At 40.4% G+C, this 20,660-nt stretch overlaps 1 protein-coding gene across 5 annotated transcripts in view; it reads right to left on the reverse strand.

Annotated features, from left to right (window-relative positions):
* Positions 1-218: 218 nt before the first annotated feature.
* Positions 219-20,660, reverse strand: part of PDLIM1 (PDZ and LIM domain 1) — a 94,203-nt gene continuing 73,761 nt past the window's right edge. The window contains exons 1-7 of one of the 5 annotated variants that reach the window (XM_075348808.1): positions 18,058-18,140; positions 17,731-17,801; positions 13,303-13,605; positions 8,521-8,672; positions 4,050-4,109; positions 2,125-2,236; positions 219-622 (exon numbers count right to left, since the gene is read on the reverse strand). In XM_075348808.1, the coding sequence (XP_075204923.1) occupies positions 436-622; positions 2,125-2,236; positions 4,050-4,109; positions 8,521-8,672; positions 13,303-13,605; positions 17,731-17,771 (855 nt within the window). In that variant the 5' untranslated portion in view covers positions 17,772-17,801; positions 18,058-18,140 and the 3' untranslated portion in view covers positions 219-435. Of the gene's footprint in view, positions 623-2,124; positions 2,237-4,049; positions 4,110-8,520; positions 8,673-13,302; positions 13,606-17,730; positions 17,802-18,057; positions 18,249-20,660 lie in introns of those variants that run through there. The other 4 variants (XM_075348802.1, XM_075348803.1, XM_075348806.1 and 1 more) reach the window with 4 other exon arrangements.

Consider the following 20,660-nt stretch of genomic DNA (forward strand, 5'->3'; position numbering starts at 1 on the left):
GTTCCGTTTGAGATAAAAATGCCAACTCCGTTGTTTTCCACCAGGTAGCGCAATAGGTAGTTTCATTGCGCAGCGCATGGCTACTTTACTATACCTAGACACCACTTCTATGCCTATAGCTGCCGCCATTCTCAAGTTAATGGCGGTGGACAGGATATGGGTGAACACACACTGTATAGATTGTCACAGATCACAACAAAATACAAATGACACAGGTCTCTGTAATAAAGACTTTCTGTATTGAATATCAACAAAAGCAAGGATGAAAAACATCATAGATGTTGGTTTGAAATAACTATCATGTATAAAATTTTCACAGGTTCCCCCCCAGTATATTCTCAAGAAGCTTTACTGCCAACATTCATGTTCAGGTGAATTGAAGTCTTGCTTAGCATTAAACAGGCTCCAAAATGTCATTTTTCAGCTGTGGAGAGTTTACTTGGGGTATACGGTAACCACATCATATCCTTCAGGTGGTGTCATACGTTCCCGGGCATGCTTTTCACAGTACATCTTTTCCTCTACAAAGAAGTGCCCCTTCTGTTTGAGATTCACTCCACAGTCAGTGCACACGTAGCATTCAGGGTGACGTGGCTTGTCTCGGATCTTTACAAAGATTCCACTGAAAAAAATAAAAAAAAAAATAAATAAATAAAATACAAAACTAAAGTCAAAGGGTTAAGGGTCGCTGGGTCAACAGGTCACTCAGCGACGCTGATGAGCAGTAACGTTAATGATATCACTGCTCATCAGAGGAACGGAGTCTCTTACAGTGCAGCATAACCTGGAGTGACCCTCAACAGTGGTAACATTACTGATGTCCCTGCTTTTCAGAGGCAATGGGTCTCGTGCAGTGCAATGTGACTCAGAATTGACTGTAAGCAAAGTCTATGAAGTGTCAGAACTATGCTCCGGTTCGTCGAAATCCCTGGACTACGTCGGAGCCGTTGGGAATATTTTTTTTTCTTTTGAATAACGTGGTGAACAAGGGTAAGTGTCTTGTTTTCTCTCTCTATATTTGTTGATTTGTTTTTTTTTGTTTTTTCATATATCCTTTTTGGACTACAATGGATTCGGTGGACTATGGCGGAGCAGCTTGGGTATATTTGTCAAGAAAATGGTAAAGGAGGGAAAGGTTCATGGAGTGTTACTGAGATAAATTACTTGTGTACACACGCGCTTTTTTTTTCCTTTTAACTTAGTTAGTAATAGGGGAGTCTGATCCTCGCCTCTCCATTACTAACACCAGGGCTGGATGCCAGCTGACACCACACAGCTCACATCAACCCCATAAACCATTGCCATTACACCAGGGCAATCAGGAAGAGCCAAGGCGAAGCACCAAAATTGGTTATTCTAATGTGATGTGCCACTTCTAGGGCAGCTGCGGGCTTGTACTTTTTGGCTGGGAAGCACCCAATAACAATAGTCTTTCCCAGCCTGATAATACCATATCATATCATAGCTGTCTGCTTTACCTTTGTGCTGGTTATGAAAAATACAGGGGAAACCCATGTCGCTTTTTTCTATTACGGTACTTATTTTGTTAATAGTTGTAAAATATATCAATCTATATATCTTTGCACATCTGTAACACATGAAAAACATTCAGTGTCATGCGGTTTTTTTCCACTATGTGTCACATGGTCGGCATACGGATGGTCAAAGTGGAAACTTCTACATCTGCGGGGGTTTTTTTTTTAAACAAACAGGTGAAGGGGGCTTAATTCAAATTCTTCCCCAGGAGCTATCATTTGATTTATTTCAGTTATGTCTCTTCACTTTTTATCAGCTTCTGTTGTCAGAGCAGATTTAAAAGGCGAGGGCAAGTACAGAAACAGGGCTAGGGAGGGTTTGATAGGTCACGGGTGTTAGATAAGAAGGAGAATGGCATTCTAGATGGCCTGAATACATACGTGCTGGTGCAGGTGGAAGAAAGCCTTGTATTAACTTTGGAAACATTAAGCCCTCAGGTTCAGCGTTTTAGATCTGGTTTTTAAAAGGTGTTTTAACCACGTCCCCCTACATGACGTAGTAGCAATAAATTAGGGTGAGCATCTACACAGCAGATTATATATCCAGTATGTCATATTGCAGATAAAGTATAGTAGAGATGCCACTTACACAATCCCATTTCCACAGTGATCACATATTGGCAGTTTCTGTCCACTCCCAACGGAGGCAGCCACTTTGGTAGTAGGAGCTCTTACACTCCGGAACCCCGAAGGTTTCTCCCCTGCACCAGTAATGGAGACATACATACAAATTAGGCACATAACAATTGCTATACCAGATACATTGTATATTTCACATCTGAAACTAGTGAAGCTTAGAAGCTGCTCAGCCTTTGAATATGTGAAGAAGGTTGGAGGTGGTAAGAACATGTCATGATACCAATGACCCAACTCTTCCATTTATTTAAAAAGTTGTTTTTTTTCCTAAATAATGAATACACTATACAGAGAAATTTGCAATGACAAACAAGTTTCCCAATACTTGAGTTTGTGCAGCTAGCTATGTGCAGACCCTATACTGTGGCTCACAGTTCTTATGGGACAGACTTAGGGTAAGTTCACACAGTACGTTATTCGCGGCGTTTTTGCGCGTTTTTCGGGTGCGTTTTTGGCCTCAAAACTGCATGACTTTGCTTCCCCAGCAAAGTCTATGAGTTTTCATTTTTGCTGTCCGCACACAACTTTTTTTTTTTTAAGCTGCATTTTTGAGCTTAAAAAAAAAAAAAAAAAAAAATGGACATGTCAATTCTTTCCTGCATTTGTCTGCGTTTTCCCCCCATGCAATGCATTGGAAAAACGCAGAGATCAAAAACGCAGCCAAAAAACGCACCAAATCGCGGTAAAAACGCATGCGTTTTTGCCGCGGGTGCGTTTTTGTGCGTTTTTAGCAACCAAAAACGCAGCGTAAAAAAAACACAGCGTGTGCACATAGCCTTACTAACTCCAAATATCCTTCAAGGAGTGGTCTACTTTTAACAAAATGGTCTTTAATAAGTGTGTGCTTGTGTATTTTTACATACACCCAGATTACTATTGCTCTACAAATGAGGATTTGCCATAGATTAATGGATTTTTCCCCAGTTATACAGTGGAAATACCAACTTTATTTCATGAGACTAATCTGTATCTGGCTTATTCTAAGATTTCTCCATTGGAAAATATGGAATTTTTTTGTTGCATTTGAAGTGAATTGTAGAAATCCTATCATATCCATACCGTAGGATGGGGATCATTGTTGATTTTTAACATGAACCTTGGTGCAGAATCCACCTTGAAATCGTTGTGAAATCCTGGACCCTTGAAGATAGCCTTTATTGATATGGTTTCTATGCTCTACTGCTTTCCCGGCCACGTTTGCCACCATTTTTATGTTTAATATTGTTAATGCTCATTAGTTGGGAGGGATGGTTACTTTAAAGAACATTCAGAACTATAAAGGCTGAATTCACATGTCCTGTAATCATCTATTACAACGGATCCTGCAGAGATCTGTTGGCAAAAATGTTCTGCAAACAACTTTTTTGTCCACTGTGAAATAGCTGATGTCTGCCAGATCCGATTGTTTAACTTTGGAGTGTATGGAGAACAGAACTGTTATTGGATTGCCATTTAGTCATCCATTATTCCATTTGTAATGGATATGTTTTTTCTTACAGGATCTGTTTTAAATCGAAGATAAATAGCAATCAGTTAACAGATCCATTCTCCATAGACTCCCATGTAAAAAAAAGGGATCTGGCAGAAATCATTTTGCCAATGGATCTCTGCAGGATGCATTCTAACGGATTATTACAGGACATGTGAACTCCGCCTAAGCAATTTATTTACAGCTGCTAGCAAATCTACTGAAATTTGCTGCTATAGCGTGAAACAGATCACAGCGCAGATGTAATCCTGGTCATATCACGTACATGGCGCTGCCATCCTTCATAGACAACATGCAAATGACTGCAGGCATCGTGCACTCAGTGATAGAAGTGAACAGCATTAACGTGCATGTGAAAAAGAGCTATAGATCTGTATAACGTCCTCTACCTGGGTCTATAAAATATTCACCTCCAGGACCTGTGTATGCAAGTTCTGTGCCCTCAAAATCTGCACCAGAAAAGAACGGTAAATCATTTAATGTATTTATTCCCAGTTAATTATGTAGCACTAGCATACATCGTCATTCACATCAGTCTCTGTCCCAATGGAGCTGACAAATCACTTTTCCTATTTGAGACTGGGATCAATTTTTTTTTTATTTGAACAATTTTGCCACATATAAAACATCAGGAGAAAAAAAACACACATATATAACATTTTTAAAAGAATGTTTCTTTACTCTCACACACTACACCACATCTTTATTTGTTGGATTGATATTCATTGAAAAATTAGCTGTATAACGTTATGATCCTTCCATCCAATCCAATATAAATCGTATCAAAAATTGTTGTCTTTTCATATAGCAACTTGAGGAACGTGTTGGACGTACAGTGTCTTGTGCAAATATTCACCCCCTTGGCTTTTTACCTATTTTGTTAGATTACAACCGGTGTTTAAATGTTTTTGTAATCCATTTTGTGTGTGATGCATCAGCATTAAAAATAGTTTAAATTGGGGAAGTAAAGTGAGAAAAATTACAATGCAAAAATTAAATTTATGGGACAAAATAAAAATTGCCATGTGCATATGTATTCACCCCTTTTGCTGTGAAGGCTCTAAAAAATTGTGGTGCAAGCAATTACTTTGTTGGGACACACCTCATTGACAAGGAGCATGGTTTCACCTAGTTATCAGTTGATTCGTGATCAGGAAAAATGAACAGTAACAGCACAATGTAGAGATCCAAGAAAAGATGCTCCACAATTGTTATTTTACAGGAATACAAGCATTTACTGATCCAGATATGTCAGGAGCGCTGACAGGTCCACTCTAAAGTGATTCTGTCACCAGTTTTTTGCCACCTAATATGACAGCAGCATAACTTAGGTGCACATATCCTGATTCCAGCGATGTTTCACTTACTGGGCTGCTTAGTGTAGTTTTCAGAAAATCACTGCTTAATCAGCGGTAGATCATCATTACAGGACTACTTGTTTTGCTGCCAGGTAGTCCAGTATATTCATGAGCTCTGTATAAGAGCACGCTCACACGAGTGTGAAAAACGGACGAGTGTGATTCGAGAAAATCTGGCACTGCACTCTGACCAATGTTAATCAATGCGGGAGAGCAGTTAGTCAGCTTTTCTTGCATACAGATTCTGGATGCGACAAAAATGCTGCAATTTTCTACGAAAGCCGTATCACTCGCACCCATTCAAGTGAATGGGTGCGAGAGAAACATCAGGCTGCACTTGGATGTTACACAGGCTGACAATGGAGGAGATGGGAGGATTAACCCCTCCCTCTCCTCCGCAGCACCCGCCCTCAGCTTCAAAGTCGCATGACACTCGGCTCATGCTCACAGCAGAGCCTGAGCCGGGGGTCATTAGCATATTGCATCTTATGCTCTCGCATCAGATGCCATACGCTAGTGTGAGTCCAGCCTTACTGCTAGATCTGCAGCAGAAAAACTATTGATTTCATCAAAATGACAGCAAACCGCTCAGTAAGTGACACATCACTGGAATCAGGGTCTCTCTCTCTACATTATGCTGCTCTCAATTGGGGGAGTAAAAACCTGGTGACAGATTCCCTTTAACCCAGACATGTGATATACGTGTACATCATATGCTGGGTGTGGATGTATAAAGTTGACTCAGGAGCAGAGTGAACTCCACATATAGCCGTTTTTCAGTCACCACATACCCATAAAAAAAAAAAAAAAAAAAAAAAAAATATGCAATAAAGGCGCCCTATATAGAATGAATAAAATCATAAACTTGCTACATAAAAAAAAAAATAAAAAAAACTAGCCCTCATACAGGTTCATTATTTGAAAAATAAAAAGTTATAAGTCTTAGAAAATGGGAATACAAACCAAATGTATTTTGGTCACAGTTCTTCATTTTCGACTACTATAATTTAAAATAAAAAAAAAAACAAAACAACCCACACAATACAAGTTCAGTATTGTCATAATCATACAGACCTGAAGGGTAATATTGCCTCCTGGTAATTATTACTACACACTGAATGGCAACAAAACCCAAAAATAATACTGTAAGTTTTTTTGCACCATTTTATTTGTTTCCACTTTTCAGTACACTATATGGAAAGTGACAGACATTTAAAATTTACAACTCATTCTGCAAAAAGAAGCCTTCATACAGTTAATAAAAAAAATAAACATTTCTGATGGGGAGGAGGAAAAGATTAAAAATAAATGTAAAAATTTAAAAAAAAAAAATTTTTGTGAAATAAGAGACATCTAATCTGGGCACGGTGTATACGGTAAGCTGCGCTGAGTGCTGACCTTGGACTGTGTACAGATATGACTGACAATTATCAGGCTGTACAACTCAAAAATCAATAACTTCAATAATGTTTGTGACTGATGTACACATTGTTCAATGAAATTATCTTCCGCATTTTTTTTCCATTGTCATATAGTCCTTTATAACCAGTGTCCTTGCTCTCATCACGCGTGCAGTGTTTTTCTAGTTAATGCATGCCTACATGTCTACTGGAGCCGGAAAAATCATTACTTTCAAAAGCAAAAGGGAAGGTAAAGTAGCGGCACTCACCATCGATCTTTTAAATACTTTATCAATCCATATTGGAATATGGACACAGATTAAAAAAAGGCTAAGGCCATTCTGTGCCTACAGCTATTATTGCTGTTGAGTTAATGGCGCTATATAAGAGAATAAAATAAATTACTTTAAAAACATGTGTCTGCTTTCTCCCTGAAAAGCGCCACTGCGGTAAAAAAAAAAAAAGGCCTTCTTGGGGGGGGGGGGGGGGGCTCATACAATAAGATAGGAGGCATCTCCTATTGACATCAAATTATGTTTCTTAAAAAAGAAAAAAAAAATCCATTGAATTCTGTTAGACATGCCTTTCTGTCCACTAGATTTTTTTTCTTTTTATCGTCATTTTATAAATTCACATTCAACATAATTTCAGTAAATTATCATATTTTTCAGACTAAAAGACACACTTATTTTCCCCCCAAGTTTGGGAGGAAAATAGAGGTGCGTCTTCTAATCTGAATGTATCGGTCTCGCTGTGGGGAAAAGGAGGTCACAGGAGGCAGGCGCAGGGTCGCCATTACAGGAAGTAGACAGCTTCAGGAGCAGTGAATATTAATTTTTTATTAACAAGGAAATAAATATTCACTGCTCATCACGCACATAATCCTGCTCACCTCTCAGCACACAGGCCAGTGATCGTAAATGACTGTAAAAGATTTTTTACTAATCACTGATGCCGAGAGGTGGCCGGGATTATGCGAGTGCGGAGCAGTGAATATTAATTTCCCTTTAATGGGGAAATTAAATTAATATTCACTGCTCCTGCCACCACAGACTTCCTGCTGACTTGGTTCTGCATTCGCCGTGCCTGTGACTGGAGGAGCATGGCTGTGATGATATGTACTGCCTATCATTTACACGCCAAAGTCAGTTGCCAACATCAGAAGAGGAATTCGCGCCTGGGAGCGAAGGAAAGGCATATACACCAGGATGGACCCATGGTGGGGGACATATACCAGGATGGGGTCCAGGATGGGGGAACATATATACCAGGAAGGGGCCCATGATAGGGAACACATACATAAGGAAGAGGGACATATACCAGGATGAGGAACATTTATTTCAAAATGAGGGCCATATATACCAGGAAGGGACCCAGGATGGGGGACATCAGTACAGAATTGGGGGAGATTACCCTTAAAACAGTGTCAAAAGCAGATCCCCCCATAACAATGCATCATGACCACATTTTTTGCTTCAAAATTTTTTCCCCCTATTTTCCTCTTCAAAAACCTAAAGGCCGCTTTACACGCTGTGATATCGTTACAGATATCGCTAGCGTGAGTACCCGACCCCATCGGTTGTGCGTCACGGGCAAATCGCTGCCCGTGGCGCACAACATCGCTCGGACCTGTCACACTACTTACCTGCCTAGCGACGTCGCTTTCTAAGGGGGCGGTTCGTTCGGCGTCACAGCGACGTCACCAAGCAGGCGCCCAATAGAAGCGGAGGGGCGGAGATGAGTGGGACGTAACATCCTGCCCACCTCCTTCCTTCCTAATTGCCGGCGGCCACAGGTAAGGTGAGGTTCCTCGTTCCTGCGGTGTCACACACAGCGATGTGTGCTGCCGCAGGAATGACGAACAACATCCTACCTGCAGCAGCAACGATAATTGGGAATAGGGGAGCATGTCAACGAGTTTGCACGATTTTTTGTCCTTTTTCAAATCGGCCGTAGGTTTCACACGCAATGGCATCGCTAAAGAGGCCGGATGTGCGTCACGAATTCCGTGACCACAACGACATCGTTTTAGCGATGTCGCTGCATGTAAAGCGGCCTTTAGTGTGTCTTATAGTCTGAAAAATACGATAGTTGTTACTTGCCTTTTTCATCAGTCTCTAAAATTTCCTGCAATACTAAGAAGGAAGCAGATTGCCTCGGTGGTTCATTTGCCTCTTGATTCTCCTGCAACATCTTGTAAACCTCAGAATCTTTGTCAATTGGGCGAACACCGGTCGGCTGAGGTTGCTCCACACTGAATGTGACAGAAAATAAAGACAAGCAGAAGTATGAAAATACCTTGTTTTTATGGCACATTTTATAAGAGTTGCAGGAGTTGTGTAAAAACTTAAAGGGGACCTGTCACCAGGTTAAAAGTGGCCATTCGTATTTTATTCCCACTGCTCCACTAAGTTTTGTAGCATTTCAAATACACCAATATGGTTGTAGAGATATGAACTTTTATTCACTGCTAACTTCTCTGGGCTTTACCAAGGGGGAGTTGCTCACAGGGCAATATCTGCATTATAACCTAAAGAGACGTAAAGGTTGTTAGAGAACTAGCAACAAATAAAAAGCCATATACTGTATATCTGGATGTGTATGGCTGATTTGAAAGAAAAAAACGAAACAAAAAAAACACAATGCTCAATGTAGCAGGAGGTAAAAAATAGGAGCATAAATTGGCCATTTTGACCTGGTGACAGGTACTCTATAAATGTATATTCTAATCTTCCACATTTGTAACAGATCCATAGGCTATTTTATCAATTTGTGATGGGTGCAGGAGCCACCACCCAGACCCGTATTTGTGCCAAGTGTGGGGCCCGATCCCACGCTGCCAGCTATAGAGAGGTGGCCATACACATGTAGCGGGCTCCATTCTTGAGGTGCAGGTTTCATTACTCAGACACATACTTATGAGGCACCTATAGTATATACTGTGGATGTGTCATAAATGTAGACAAATGGACAACCCCCCCACCCCCTCCCCAAAAAAAAAAACAAAACAGACCCAATTTGCCAATCCCCATAACACCACTGCACTGAAAATACCACTGCTACAACTAAAAGAGAAAAAAAAACAAAAAACACATGAACGCACAAAACTAGAGGAAATTCATCACTATTTAAGATGGTTGTTATTACCAGTTATTAGTTACCCGGTAAACATTTAGCCACATAGTTTATAGAAGCTTTTGCCTCATATGTATGTGTCAGCCACTATATTGAGATGAACGCTATATCATGGTCAGGGACGGATAATATAGCATCAGTACAGGGCCCATGAGGTAAGAGAGCCCTCTACCACCTCCAAAATGGGTGGAATTGTCCATTATGATAAGCTATTGAACAGTGAAGGGCCCGTATACTGTTCTTGCACATGTGCCCTGTTCAGTCTGGGTCCGCTCCTGAGCATGGTGTTTACCACTGACAACCAAGAAAACATTAACACTTACATGATAACTGAACTTGACAAGTAGAAGAAACTGTCCTCAGCCATACCCAATAATTTTAGTCTTACACCAATAAATCTTGAAGTTGCTTTGTATGTCATGTACATACAAAGCCAATCAATCACTGGTGACCGGGAATGAGTGAGCTCTTCTTTCATTGAAGGGGTTTTCCAGGAACAGGAAAAGTAATAAACTAAATGGAACGGTCATTATAAAATTCCTAAAAACTTGTAATTAACAAATAATTGTTTTGCCAAGGCAAGTAATCTATATAGAATTAAAATGGCTGCCGTCTAGAATGTTAGTACATGAGCCGCTAAGTATGTGAAGGAGGCGGCTCCACTGCTGTAAGCTGTATATACCTATATAATGTACAGTCAAATCCAGATGGAAAGGGCAGCTTCTTCTTAAGGCCCAGTCACACTAAACAACTTACCAGCGATCCCAACAACGATACAACCTGATAGGGATCGCTGGTAAGTTGCTAGGAGGTCGCTGGTGAGATGTCACACTAAGCGACGCTCCAGCGATCCCACCAGCAACCTGACCTGGCAGGGATCGCTGGAGCGTCGCTACACGGGTTGGTGAGCTTGTCACACAGGCAGATCTCACCAGCAACCTGTCACCAGCCAGCCCAGCGCCGCGTGGAAGCGATGCTGCGCTTGGTAACTAAGGTAAATATTTGGTAACCAACCCGATATTTACCTTGGTTACCAGCGCACACCGCTTAGCGCTGGCTCCCTGCACACCTAGCCACAGTACACATTGGGTTAATTACCCAATGTGTACTCCAGCTACAGGAGCCGGCTTCTGCGGACGCTGGTAACCACAGTAAACATCGGGTAACCAAGAAGCCCTTACCTTGGTTACCCGATGTTTACCTTCGTCACCAGCGTTAATTACCCCATGTGTACTCCAGCTACGTGTGCAGAGAACAGGATCCGGCACTGACAGCCGAGAGCGGTGGACGCTGGTAACGAAGGTAAATATCGGGTAACCAAGGAAAGGGCTTCTTGGTTACCCGATGTTTACTGTGGTTACCAGCATCCGCAGAAGCCGGCTCCCTGCTGCCTGCACATTTAGTTGTTGCTCTGTCGCTGTCACACACAGCGATGTATGCTTCACAGCGGGAGAGCAACAACTAAAAAATGGCCCAGGACATTCAGCAACAACCAACGACCTCACAGCAGGGGCCAGGTTGTTGCTGGATGTCACACACCGCAACATCGCTAGCAACGTCACAAAAGTTGTTCCTTAGCAGCGATGTTGCTAGCGATGTTGCTTAGTGTGACGTGGCCTTTAGGTCAGAAATTTAGCATTGCCAGTAGTGTGAGCAGCCTCTTCTTACTTCAGCACTCTTGGTATCTCCAGTATTAGGTCAAATAGGGAGGAAGTACAGCAGTGTGAGCAGCCTCTTCTTACCTCAGTACTCCTAGTATCTCCAGTATTAGGTCAGAAAGGCAGGGTGGGGTTAGAAGTGAACAGCCGCCTCTTACCTCAGGACTCTTGGTATCTCCTGTATTAGGTCAGATAGGCTGGATATTCAGCAGTGTGAGCAGCCTCTCTTATCTCTGCACCCCTGGTATCTTCAGTATCCTAGCCAGTTATCCACTGGGAGCACATATTCCTATACATAAAAGGGGGCAGAGCTTTCTACTGCAAATGCTTCAGGCACTTGTCCTAATAGCATTCTAGGACAGCTTTTTGTCAATGCAACAAGGCAATGACCATTTAATCCCATATAGTGATTACCTCCCAAGACTATACAATTGTGACTTTAGGAATTTATAATCTTATGTCCATTGTTTGGTTTTTTTTCTATGCTCATAGAACTATTTTAAAAGATCTGACATAACTATACAATTGTGCTATTTTAAGCAGGTTTAACTTCATAACTTTTTATAATTTTAATGACTGGCCTATGGTCACCCAATCAAAACTCTGCAGCCTCATAAGCTTATAGGGGACTTAAGATGAAGACAGGAGACCAGTGTCTGGTTCAGGAAATCATGGTCCATAAATGAACTAGAAATATTGGACATGAGAAACTGACCTTAGCCATAAGGTACAATTTTTTGCACCATTTGGGCTAACAGGACATCAGACCGATTAACAAATATGGTTCCCATAAGGGGGAATCTGACAGCTGATACATGCTTTCTGATCCACAAGCATCATTTGTCAAGCACTGGCTGTGTGATCTCAGCAAGATATGTTGGTCTGTTAAACGCTGCAGCATTTAACAAAAAACAAAAAAAACTCACATACTTACAAAAGCTGCTGTGGATCGAGCTGTGCTGTCAACTAGTCGGACAAGCAGGTCCCTGAAGGTTTCAACCAGCATGCTTCCCTGGATTGATAAGTCTCTCTCGAAATGCGTGTATAGGGAGAGCCCTGTCACTCCGTGTCAGGGGGCGGGGAAAAGCCTCTAAGGACGCACCTTTCTGACTAGTCTCCAGCATTGTTGGTTTCCCGGAGGACTGGGCAGCATGTATCAGCTGTCAGGATCCTTTACAGGGGAGGTGTAAAGGATCCTGACTATACGGTCCACATTAGGCTCTCTATAGAGATTGTACATTGACAGGGAGGTGTCAATCAGAGGAGGGGTGTGCCGGACTCCAGGCGTGTGACATTGTAGTCCGAGCAATGATAAGTCCTGCTTGTGTCCGGCTGCTTAAACAAATATAGCAAATAAACTATAGATTGAACCTGGACAAGACAGTTATCGCTGAATTCTCTGTATTAACCCTTGCAGCATGATGTCTTCAGCTTACATAAAAAAAACCTGGTGACAGAGTACCTTTAACTGGTTCTCCTTGGGCTATATGCACATTATTTTTCTGAGACACAACTGTAGCTATATGGGGGCTACTGTCTGATCCCCAAATTGATTAGACCATGCTTTGTGCCCACTTAAAAAGACAGACAGTGCCAGAACGGAGGCCAGACAGAGCAACTACGGTTATATCTGAATCCTGTTTTTCAAGTCTTTAGATAGAAGCTACGACAGCTAAAAATTTGTGGCTCAAATGTGATGTAAACCTGGCCTAAACCTGTGAAAGATTTAACTAAGGATTACCACAAACAGTGATAGAAGACATCAACGCACTCCAACTATTGAAGGAATTCTGAGTTTACAGTAAAAATCCTGGGTTTTCATAAAATCTGTATTAAATCAGTATAAAAATGATTTTAAACACTGCATATTACACATATGTATAGGCATTGCAAGGCAGCACATTTTCAAGAACGCCAATATACAGGCACATAAAAATCAGACAAAAAGAGGTGTTCGCGATGAAGAGGGGGATGAGTTTAGAGGAAGACGTATTACATGGTATTACAATGGATGCCAAATGTGAAGCAAGCAGTGCCAATCCACAATAAACATGCAGGGTGCCAGGTAATTGTGCACACAGGCAACGTTACCTGGAGTAAGTTGGGTTAATGCAAGAGATCTGCCCCTGCAATGTGTCCATAATGTTTTCCTGAGAATACAGCTGTAATGGGGAGTTAAATTGGATGTGGCTGACTTTGAGTCCAGGAATATCCACTTCCACAGGACTGTTGGGACAGACCTGTGCAGCTTGTTTTAACTCTTCAGGTACCACTCGATTTGGGATAGAGGATGTGCTGTGCCTTCTTTGTAAAGAGGCAGGGGTAGTACGTGACTGAAGAGGGTTATAGACAGAAGAAAAGGGAGCCTTCAACATGGCAGAGGGAGAGACGGGACTGGGAACCAGTATGAGGTTAAAGAGAATAGAGAGAATGGTTTAGGATAGGTGATCAAGAGAGGGAAGGAAATGTAAAAGTTAATATTTTGTAACAGCAATCATGTTTCTATAAAAGGTGCCTACTTCCAAAGCTACCCTGTGTGACTCTAAAATAAGAGGGTTACATAAACAATACTAAAAAATAGTTAACAAATTACTAAATATGAGTATCACATGGGCAGTTATGCTGCTCGTGATGTCCGTTGTACCTGTCACTAGCATTATAATGCGACATGGTATTTTAGTTAAAATGGCCATAGTACTACATTAATGGATTTATTACCAGCATAAACTGGAAAAGCGAATCAAAACCCTTTATTAATGTTATTAAAAATAGGTATTCAAGACAATCAAATTCACACACTTTTGCAATTTTCCAAATTTAAACGATCAGGTGGGATAGGGACTCTTATACCCTAACATATTCCTACCTAGCTGCGGAGATCATCACCCTAAAATATAGTGATATGGCACCCCCGCTCACCATCGGCTGTCCTTATACATCCCTGCACTAAATTCAAATATACACTACTCAAAAAAGTTAGGGAAATATGGCTTTCTGGTGAAATTTATGGAAAACGTAAAAAGTTCAGGCTGCAGTGATATTTTATCATGAAAGTAGGGCATTAAAGTAGAAGTATGCAATGAGGATTTCCTCATCTCAAACAATGTATTGAAAGAAAAGCCAAAAAACATCAGTGTTGTCTCAATAACTTGTCATGTGTCCTTGAACATCAATTCCAGCTTGACAATCATGTCTCATGCTGTTCACAATTAAGAGTTATTGTCTGCTGAGGCATGGCATCCCACTCTTCTTGAAGGGAGGCTCTCAGGTTATCAGGTACAGAGTTATAAGCTTTTACACAGCGCCTTAACTGTTCGTATAGGTTTTCTATTTCTATAGGATTCAGGTCTGGAGAAAGTGCAGGCCACTCCATTTGAGGTATCCCAGTGTCTAGCAGCCATTCCTTAATGCTGGAACACTGTAGTCCATAAAGTTGGAATTAGGCCTGTGTTGTTCATGCAGAGGCGCCATGACTGGATTAATGATGTAATTCAATAGGGGCTTGTCACTGTACCGCTCAAAAAGTGTAGGGCAGTTCTGTATTGACTAGAAAAACCTGCCCACACTAACACCACCACCAACAAAGGCTCATTTGGTGACAACAGTGGCTGATGCATGGCGCTCTCCCTGATGTCTTCAACATCATTTCACCTCAGCGTGAATCGACTTTCATCAGTGAACAGTACTGAGGCCCACTGGTCCTTCATCCAGGGTAGAGGCTCTCTGGCCCATGCAAGACAATGATGCCTGTGCCTGGTGTGGTCAGGTACCCTTTAAAGTCATCATACAGACCACGCTGATGTAAATGGTTTTCAATGGTTTAATGTGTTACTTGGGCACCTCTCACCTTCATTAAATGTGCCTAGAGTTGTGTGGAATTCATCATCCAGTTCCAAAGACTGTTGTTCCCAATGAAGCTGTCATCGGTGTGAGATGTGGCCAAAGGACATTCACTTCTATGCATTTCTGTGACTCTTCCAGTCTCTCTATCTCTGTTGCAAACTGCTGAGGACACTCTAAGCTCAGTGGCCACTTGCATCTGACACATCCTGCTTGAAGACTCGCAATTGCGAGGTACTGCTGATCAATTGTTAGGTGTCCTCTTGGTCTCATGATGTCAAAATGTGAAAAACATGAGGAGGAGGACGGTTTAAATACGGATTCCAATTGAACCTCGAAATTTATTGGGCGATTAATGTTGTAAATTTTGCCATTAAGCTCCAGGTTAGAGAAAAGCAAGTTGTACAAAATGTACTGAAACATTGAACAGTTGGACATGTGCATTCAAAAGTTTAGAGAAAGTCGCATTAAGTTCACATGAAAAGGTTAGAGTGCATTTTAGGATCATCCTGAAATTTCACCCAAAAGCCAAATATTCTTAACTTTTTGTGAGTATATTTATGGATACATTAATAACCTAGATAAGTAGTGTGTAAAAAAACACAGATAAAGCAGATAACAGGATGTCTAGTGAAAATACCCCAAATTAGTTCAAATTTGCAGTAGACATAAAATTCAATGTGGCATATACAATTTGCCCCATATATTCGTATAGATAACTTGGATAAGCAATATGAACCCATGCAAGGTTCAGATAAACCTGAACTGGCTTACATTGTTAGATGGTACTTAACTTAATAGCTAGGGTGCCAACCTCTGCCGCTAGGTAGGAGGTATACATTAGAGTCCCTGTACGCCTAATCCTTTATATATGGAAGCTTGCAGAACCTAGCAAATTTCTGTCAAGCTGTTAATTTATACCCCCATTTTTAATTTCGAGTACATTAATAAAGTTACACTTTTAAAAGGGTTTTTCTTAGTTCTAGATATACAATGACACCCACAATTATTCAAAGTGGTTGTCTATAAACTGAAGTAATATCACAGACCAATTGTTAAAAAACACCTTTATTAATATACATTATTAAAATGGAAAACCCTGATACATCTACTATTCCCCTATGGAACAAAACAAACCTCCACGCAGTATTATAACCAATTTATGGGAAACGCTATCTCAGACAGCAAGGGAGAATTTCCTCCTCTGTGCTCGAGGCCATAGATCTCAGAGGGCCTCAGAAGCTCCTGGATCAACTTGGAGGAGTAGATCATAGCCCTAGTATATGGCAGCTTGGGTTTATTTACCTATGAAGGCATTTGAGATTAGCTGTTTTTTTGCAGTGATGGGTTCAAATGTGACCTTGAGGGTGCTTCCCCGAATCCCCCTCATTATTAGTGGGTACATACAACGTAATATACATCAAGTGGGTGCTGATTTTTTATTTTATTTTTTTTAAGGTTAAAAGGTTATCTATTCTGACCCAGTATTGGTAGCGAGTCTTCGGAGTATACTACTTTGGAGATAAAAAAAAAAAATCAGATTTTCTCCCTTTATCAGAGAAGAATGAAACAGATGTCTATACGAAGTTGGAATTAAACAGATCAAGAGAAGATATAAATATGATTCCTATGAACCAGGAAATCACTCTGGACAATTATTGCTTAATGTGAATAGCAATTTATATCTAAAGTGGCTGAGGGTGGACTTAGCTCTTTACTAGACATACTGTACGTGACTACATCGAAAAATTATCCATTGAACCCCTGATCAACGTCGTCTATTGTCGAGGGGAAGCGCGTCGGGTCATTCTCATTTGTCGGTTTAAATATTAGAGTTGGGGAGTAGATTTCTTTAGCTCCATGCAGGAATGATTTTTTAATATATTTCTGAGATATGAATGAACTATAGTCGGGTATCAATGTTCTATACTAGTGAGTAACCCCGGAGGGGGCTACAGTTAATTTTTGGTTTACCTGATTAACTTTACCTATTTGAACTATTGCGTGTAATGTAGTTTTTGATTTGAGATCAATTTTGGTGTGCCCAGATAAGGATGGATCTATTTGATGCATCTAAGATCATTTTCTAAGTACTAATACGTGGATTATTTTCACTTGGTTACTTGGAATCCTTTACTGATATCTATATCTGGTCTCTTTAAGCAAGAGTGGGTACCAGGTCTATATGAGACCTACAGTAGACAGGACATTGATAGTTATATATCGACATTGAGGTCCTAAGAACAGAGAGGTCCTCTCTGAGATCTATTGCCTCAAGAACAGAGGAAGAAATTCTCCCCTGCTGTCTGAGGTAGTATTTCCCATAAATTGGTTATAACACTGGATGGAGGTTTGTTTTGTTCCATAGGGGGATAGTAGATTTATATTTAATCAAGGTTTTCCATTTTCAATAATGTATATTAATAAAGGTGTTTTTAACAACTGGTCTGTAATATTATAGGAGATAGTACACCTAGAACCAATACTCTGTAAATCCTATAAACTGGAGTAGCCATTTTTCTGATCAGTCAAATTAATTCTTTAGGATCTAGTGTCATTATGGGGGCGACAACTTTACAGAATCCATTTTCCAGAGTATTCAATTAGCCCAATCTTGCGTCATGCTATTGCTAACTAGTCTAGTGTAAACTAGGAGTAGACTGTTTATGGAGAAAGCACCTGATGGAGCCTGTTGGTGATTTTAGTGGTTGGTAAGTCATGCTGAAAGCACGCTGAAATTGGACAGGTCTCTGGTAAATGAAAAAAAAATATATAAGTTAGTTTCCCATCTGTTAATCATTCATAATTTACTTGTGACTGGAGAGAAATAAAATATCAGAATTTAAATACATTTATACAAGATTCCAGCTGACATTACCACTCATATACTTTATAGTTGCCAGAAAAGGAAAATCACATTATTGACCTCTGTAAAATGACAAGAAATCATATATAGTATACATATAGAATATACAGACCATTGACGTAATCCACATAGATACTTACACTTGACTTGGCACTTGGGCACCAGAGGATTTTGTCTCCAAAGTGTTATTGAAGTTTTGGATATTGTCAGAGGAATAGAGGCCGGCTGGGTTGTTGTACTGAGCAGTGATCACTTTGGGGGTGTTGGAAGCGGAGGCGGCAGTGAATGGCATAGCACTTCGATTGTGTGCAGTTCCTATTTGTTTTATTTCCTGCATGCAAAGGGACCAGAAGGAAAATCAGAAGTGTCTCTAACATGCACGCGTGGAGTGACAAGACAGCCAATATTCATGCAATGCCAAGCAACAACTCCACGAGTTAGCCAGTACCGTCCATATCAGAACGGGAGACTCCAATGATATATAAACAACTGAAAAGACGCTAATTCAGAAGTGGACATTTTTATCTGTCTACTCATTTGCATTCCTGCGCTATAAACCTCCACAAAGGGAATGTGCTGCATGATGGCGTCTATGCTGGTGATGGAGACCTACGACTTGCAGTTGTATAACTTCAATCTAGTGCACAACAATGCAAAATCTCCAACAGGGACCCCAACTATTATGGGTCTTCAATAGTGTTAGCCTTTTCATTTCGGCCAAGAAAACCCTATAGTCCTGGTGACACTACAATCCTTGCCTAGGAGTCCTCTTCATTGAAAAATTGAATGCTTAGGAGTCTTCTACATCTGTAGGCAGCAAACCATCCAAATGAAGATTACAATGAGGGAATGCAAGATCTGAATGCAACAATCACCCGGTTCAAAGCAGCCAGTTTTTGCTCTTCTCTTCTTACAGCTGCTTCCCCAAATATGCATTTTTGGGGGTATTTTTTGATCCACCATATGCTTCCAGAGAGATGGGTCTTTTTATTCAGTGCTACAGTTTGCCTCATGGTCTTTATCAAGGAACTGGTGCGCACAAGGTAAAAATACAGAGCAGGTGTATTTATACTCACCCCTAAAGAATCCTGTCAGCCACACCCCATAGTAAAGATCATACAATTACAAAAAAAAAAAAAAAGGCTCCACTGTAACCACTTTTGTTACGGAACATCTGAGAGGTCAGTTTCTACCCAACATAACATCAAAATACTTCCTTTTATCTTCATAACATTAAAGGGTTTGTCTCGTCTGGTCTTCTGGATCACACTACTCTCCAGCCTTTCGGCTTCCTGATTGCCGGGGAAGCCATGTGCTTGACTGACAGTTCAGCCCAGTGGCATCATCAAGCAACTCGGAGCAACTATGGGCTCTTTGATGGAGCCTGCTTTAGAGCAGTGCTTACAAGCTTCATAAAGAGCTTGTAAGCACTGTGCTCCATGTCTAGGAGACCTCTGACTGCAGTGATATCCAGTAACCTTGTCATTGAGAAGTAAACAAAATTTATAAAGCCTCCATTCTTCAGAACAGAATTTTCAATTAAAGGTAATTTGCAAAGTTGCTCATTTTTACACGCACTTTATAATTTTACCCATTTATGATGATACAACCCTTTTAAGTCAAAATGTAACAAAGTAAAGATATATTGTAAAGGACTTGTAAAGAGTATACAAAATACTTTGCCCTTCATAGGGCAGACTTCTTGATCAGTTTAATTGGATACAATATTCTCTAAAAGCAAATTTCTTGGGATAATTTACCACTTTGTAAAATTATATGACTGAAGTGCAACATCGCCAAATTTATTTGTAACCCTATCAAAAAATATTAACTTTATATATACAAAAAATGAAATATTCACAGTATGGGCAAGTTTAATTTCTAGGATTAGTTTTCCTTTATAGGACACAATTTGGAAAGAATAGTTACAATTGTTTACATGTACAGTGAGGGAATGTAGATCATGCACAAATCACAGGAGGAGAAATGTGTCAACTGGGCAGTAACGTGGGAACGGCTCGATTTCCTGTGGGAAACCAAAGACTTCTTGCACATGACCATATATTGGTGTAACTTACATACGGTAGTTTTCCAATACACTTTCAAGATTAGTTCTTTAAGCTTTTTGAAGATCTCTGCTTGCACTTACCAGTAGCATTCAGGGCTCAATTCACCATCTGCATTTTTTTCAGACTTTTTTTTTTTTGTCTTGTAGTAATTACTTTTGTGCCAAACGTTACTAAATTGCGCACGTTGTTGTATGATTTTTGTGCAAAATAAAAAAATATATATATATTTGTCTTTAACACATCTAGCAACTTTTTAGTGCATTTCTACCTTAGATTTTGTCTGATAAACGGCCACAGTGTGAACATGCTCACATATTTTTATAATTATATACATATATACATACATACATACATACACATACACATACACACACACACACTGCATGTATACCAACTTATGCCAGGGTTCAATTCTTTGGTTTTGCTGTGGCCCCCCTTTTGAAACACGTATTTCATTTATATAGCGTCCAATGGCCAAATGTCTGGACCCCTGTCCTACTCTGCCCTCATCCACACTGAGTTCAATTGACAGAAGGTGAGGTTTTTAATACTAGAGGACAGGACCATCCACATTGGGGTACACCATGTTGCGGTGGGATAACTGACACTTTTTTTTTTTTTTTAAATCAACAACAGTGTTACTAAGTTCCTAAAATGTTATTTATATGTAATAT

This window comes from Anomaloglossus baeobatrachus, chromosome 5 (genome assembly GCF_048569485.1).
Source record: "Anomaloglossus baeobatrachus isolate aAnoBae1 chromosome 5, aAnoBae1.hap1, whole genome shotgun sequence".
In the NCBI taxonomy this organism is placed as follows: Eukaryota; Metazoa; Chordata; class Amphibia; order Anura; family Aromobatidae; genus Anomaloglossus; species Anomaloglossus baeobatrachus.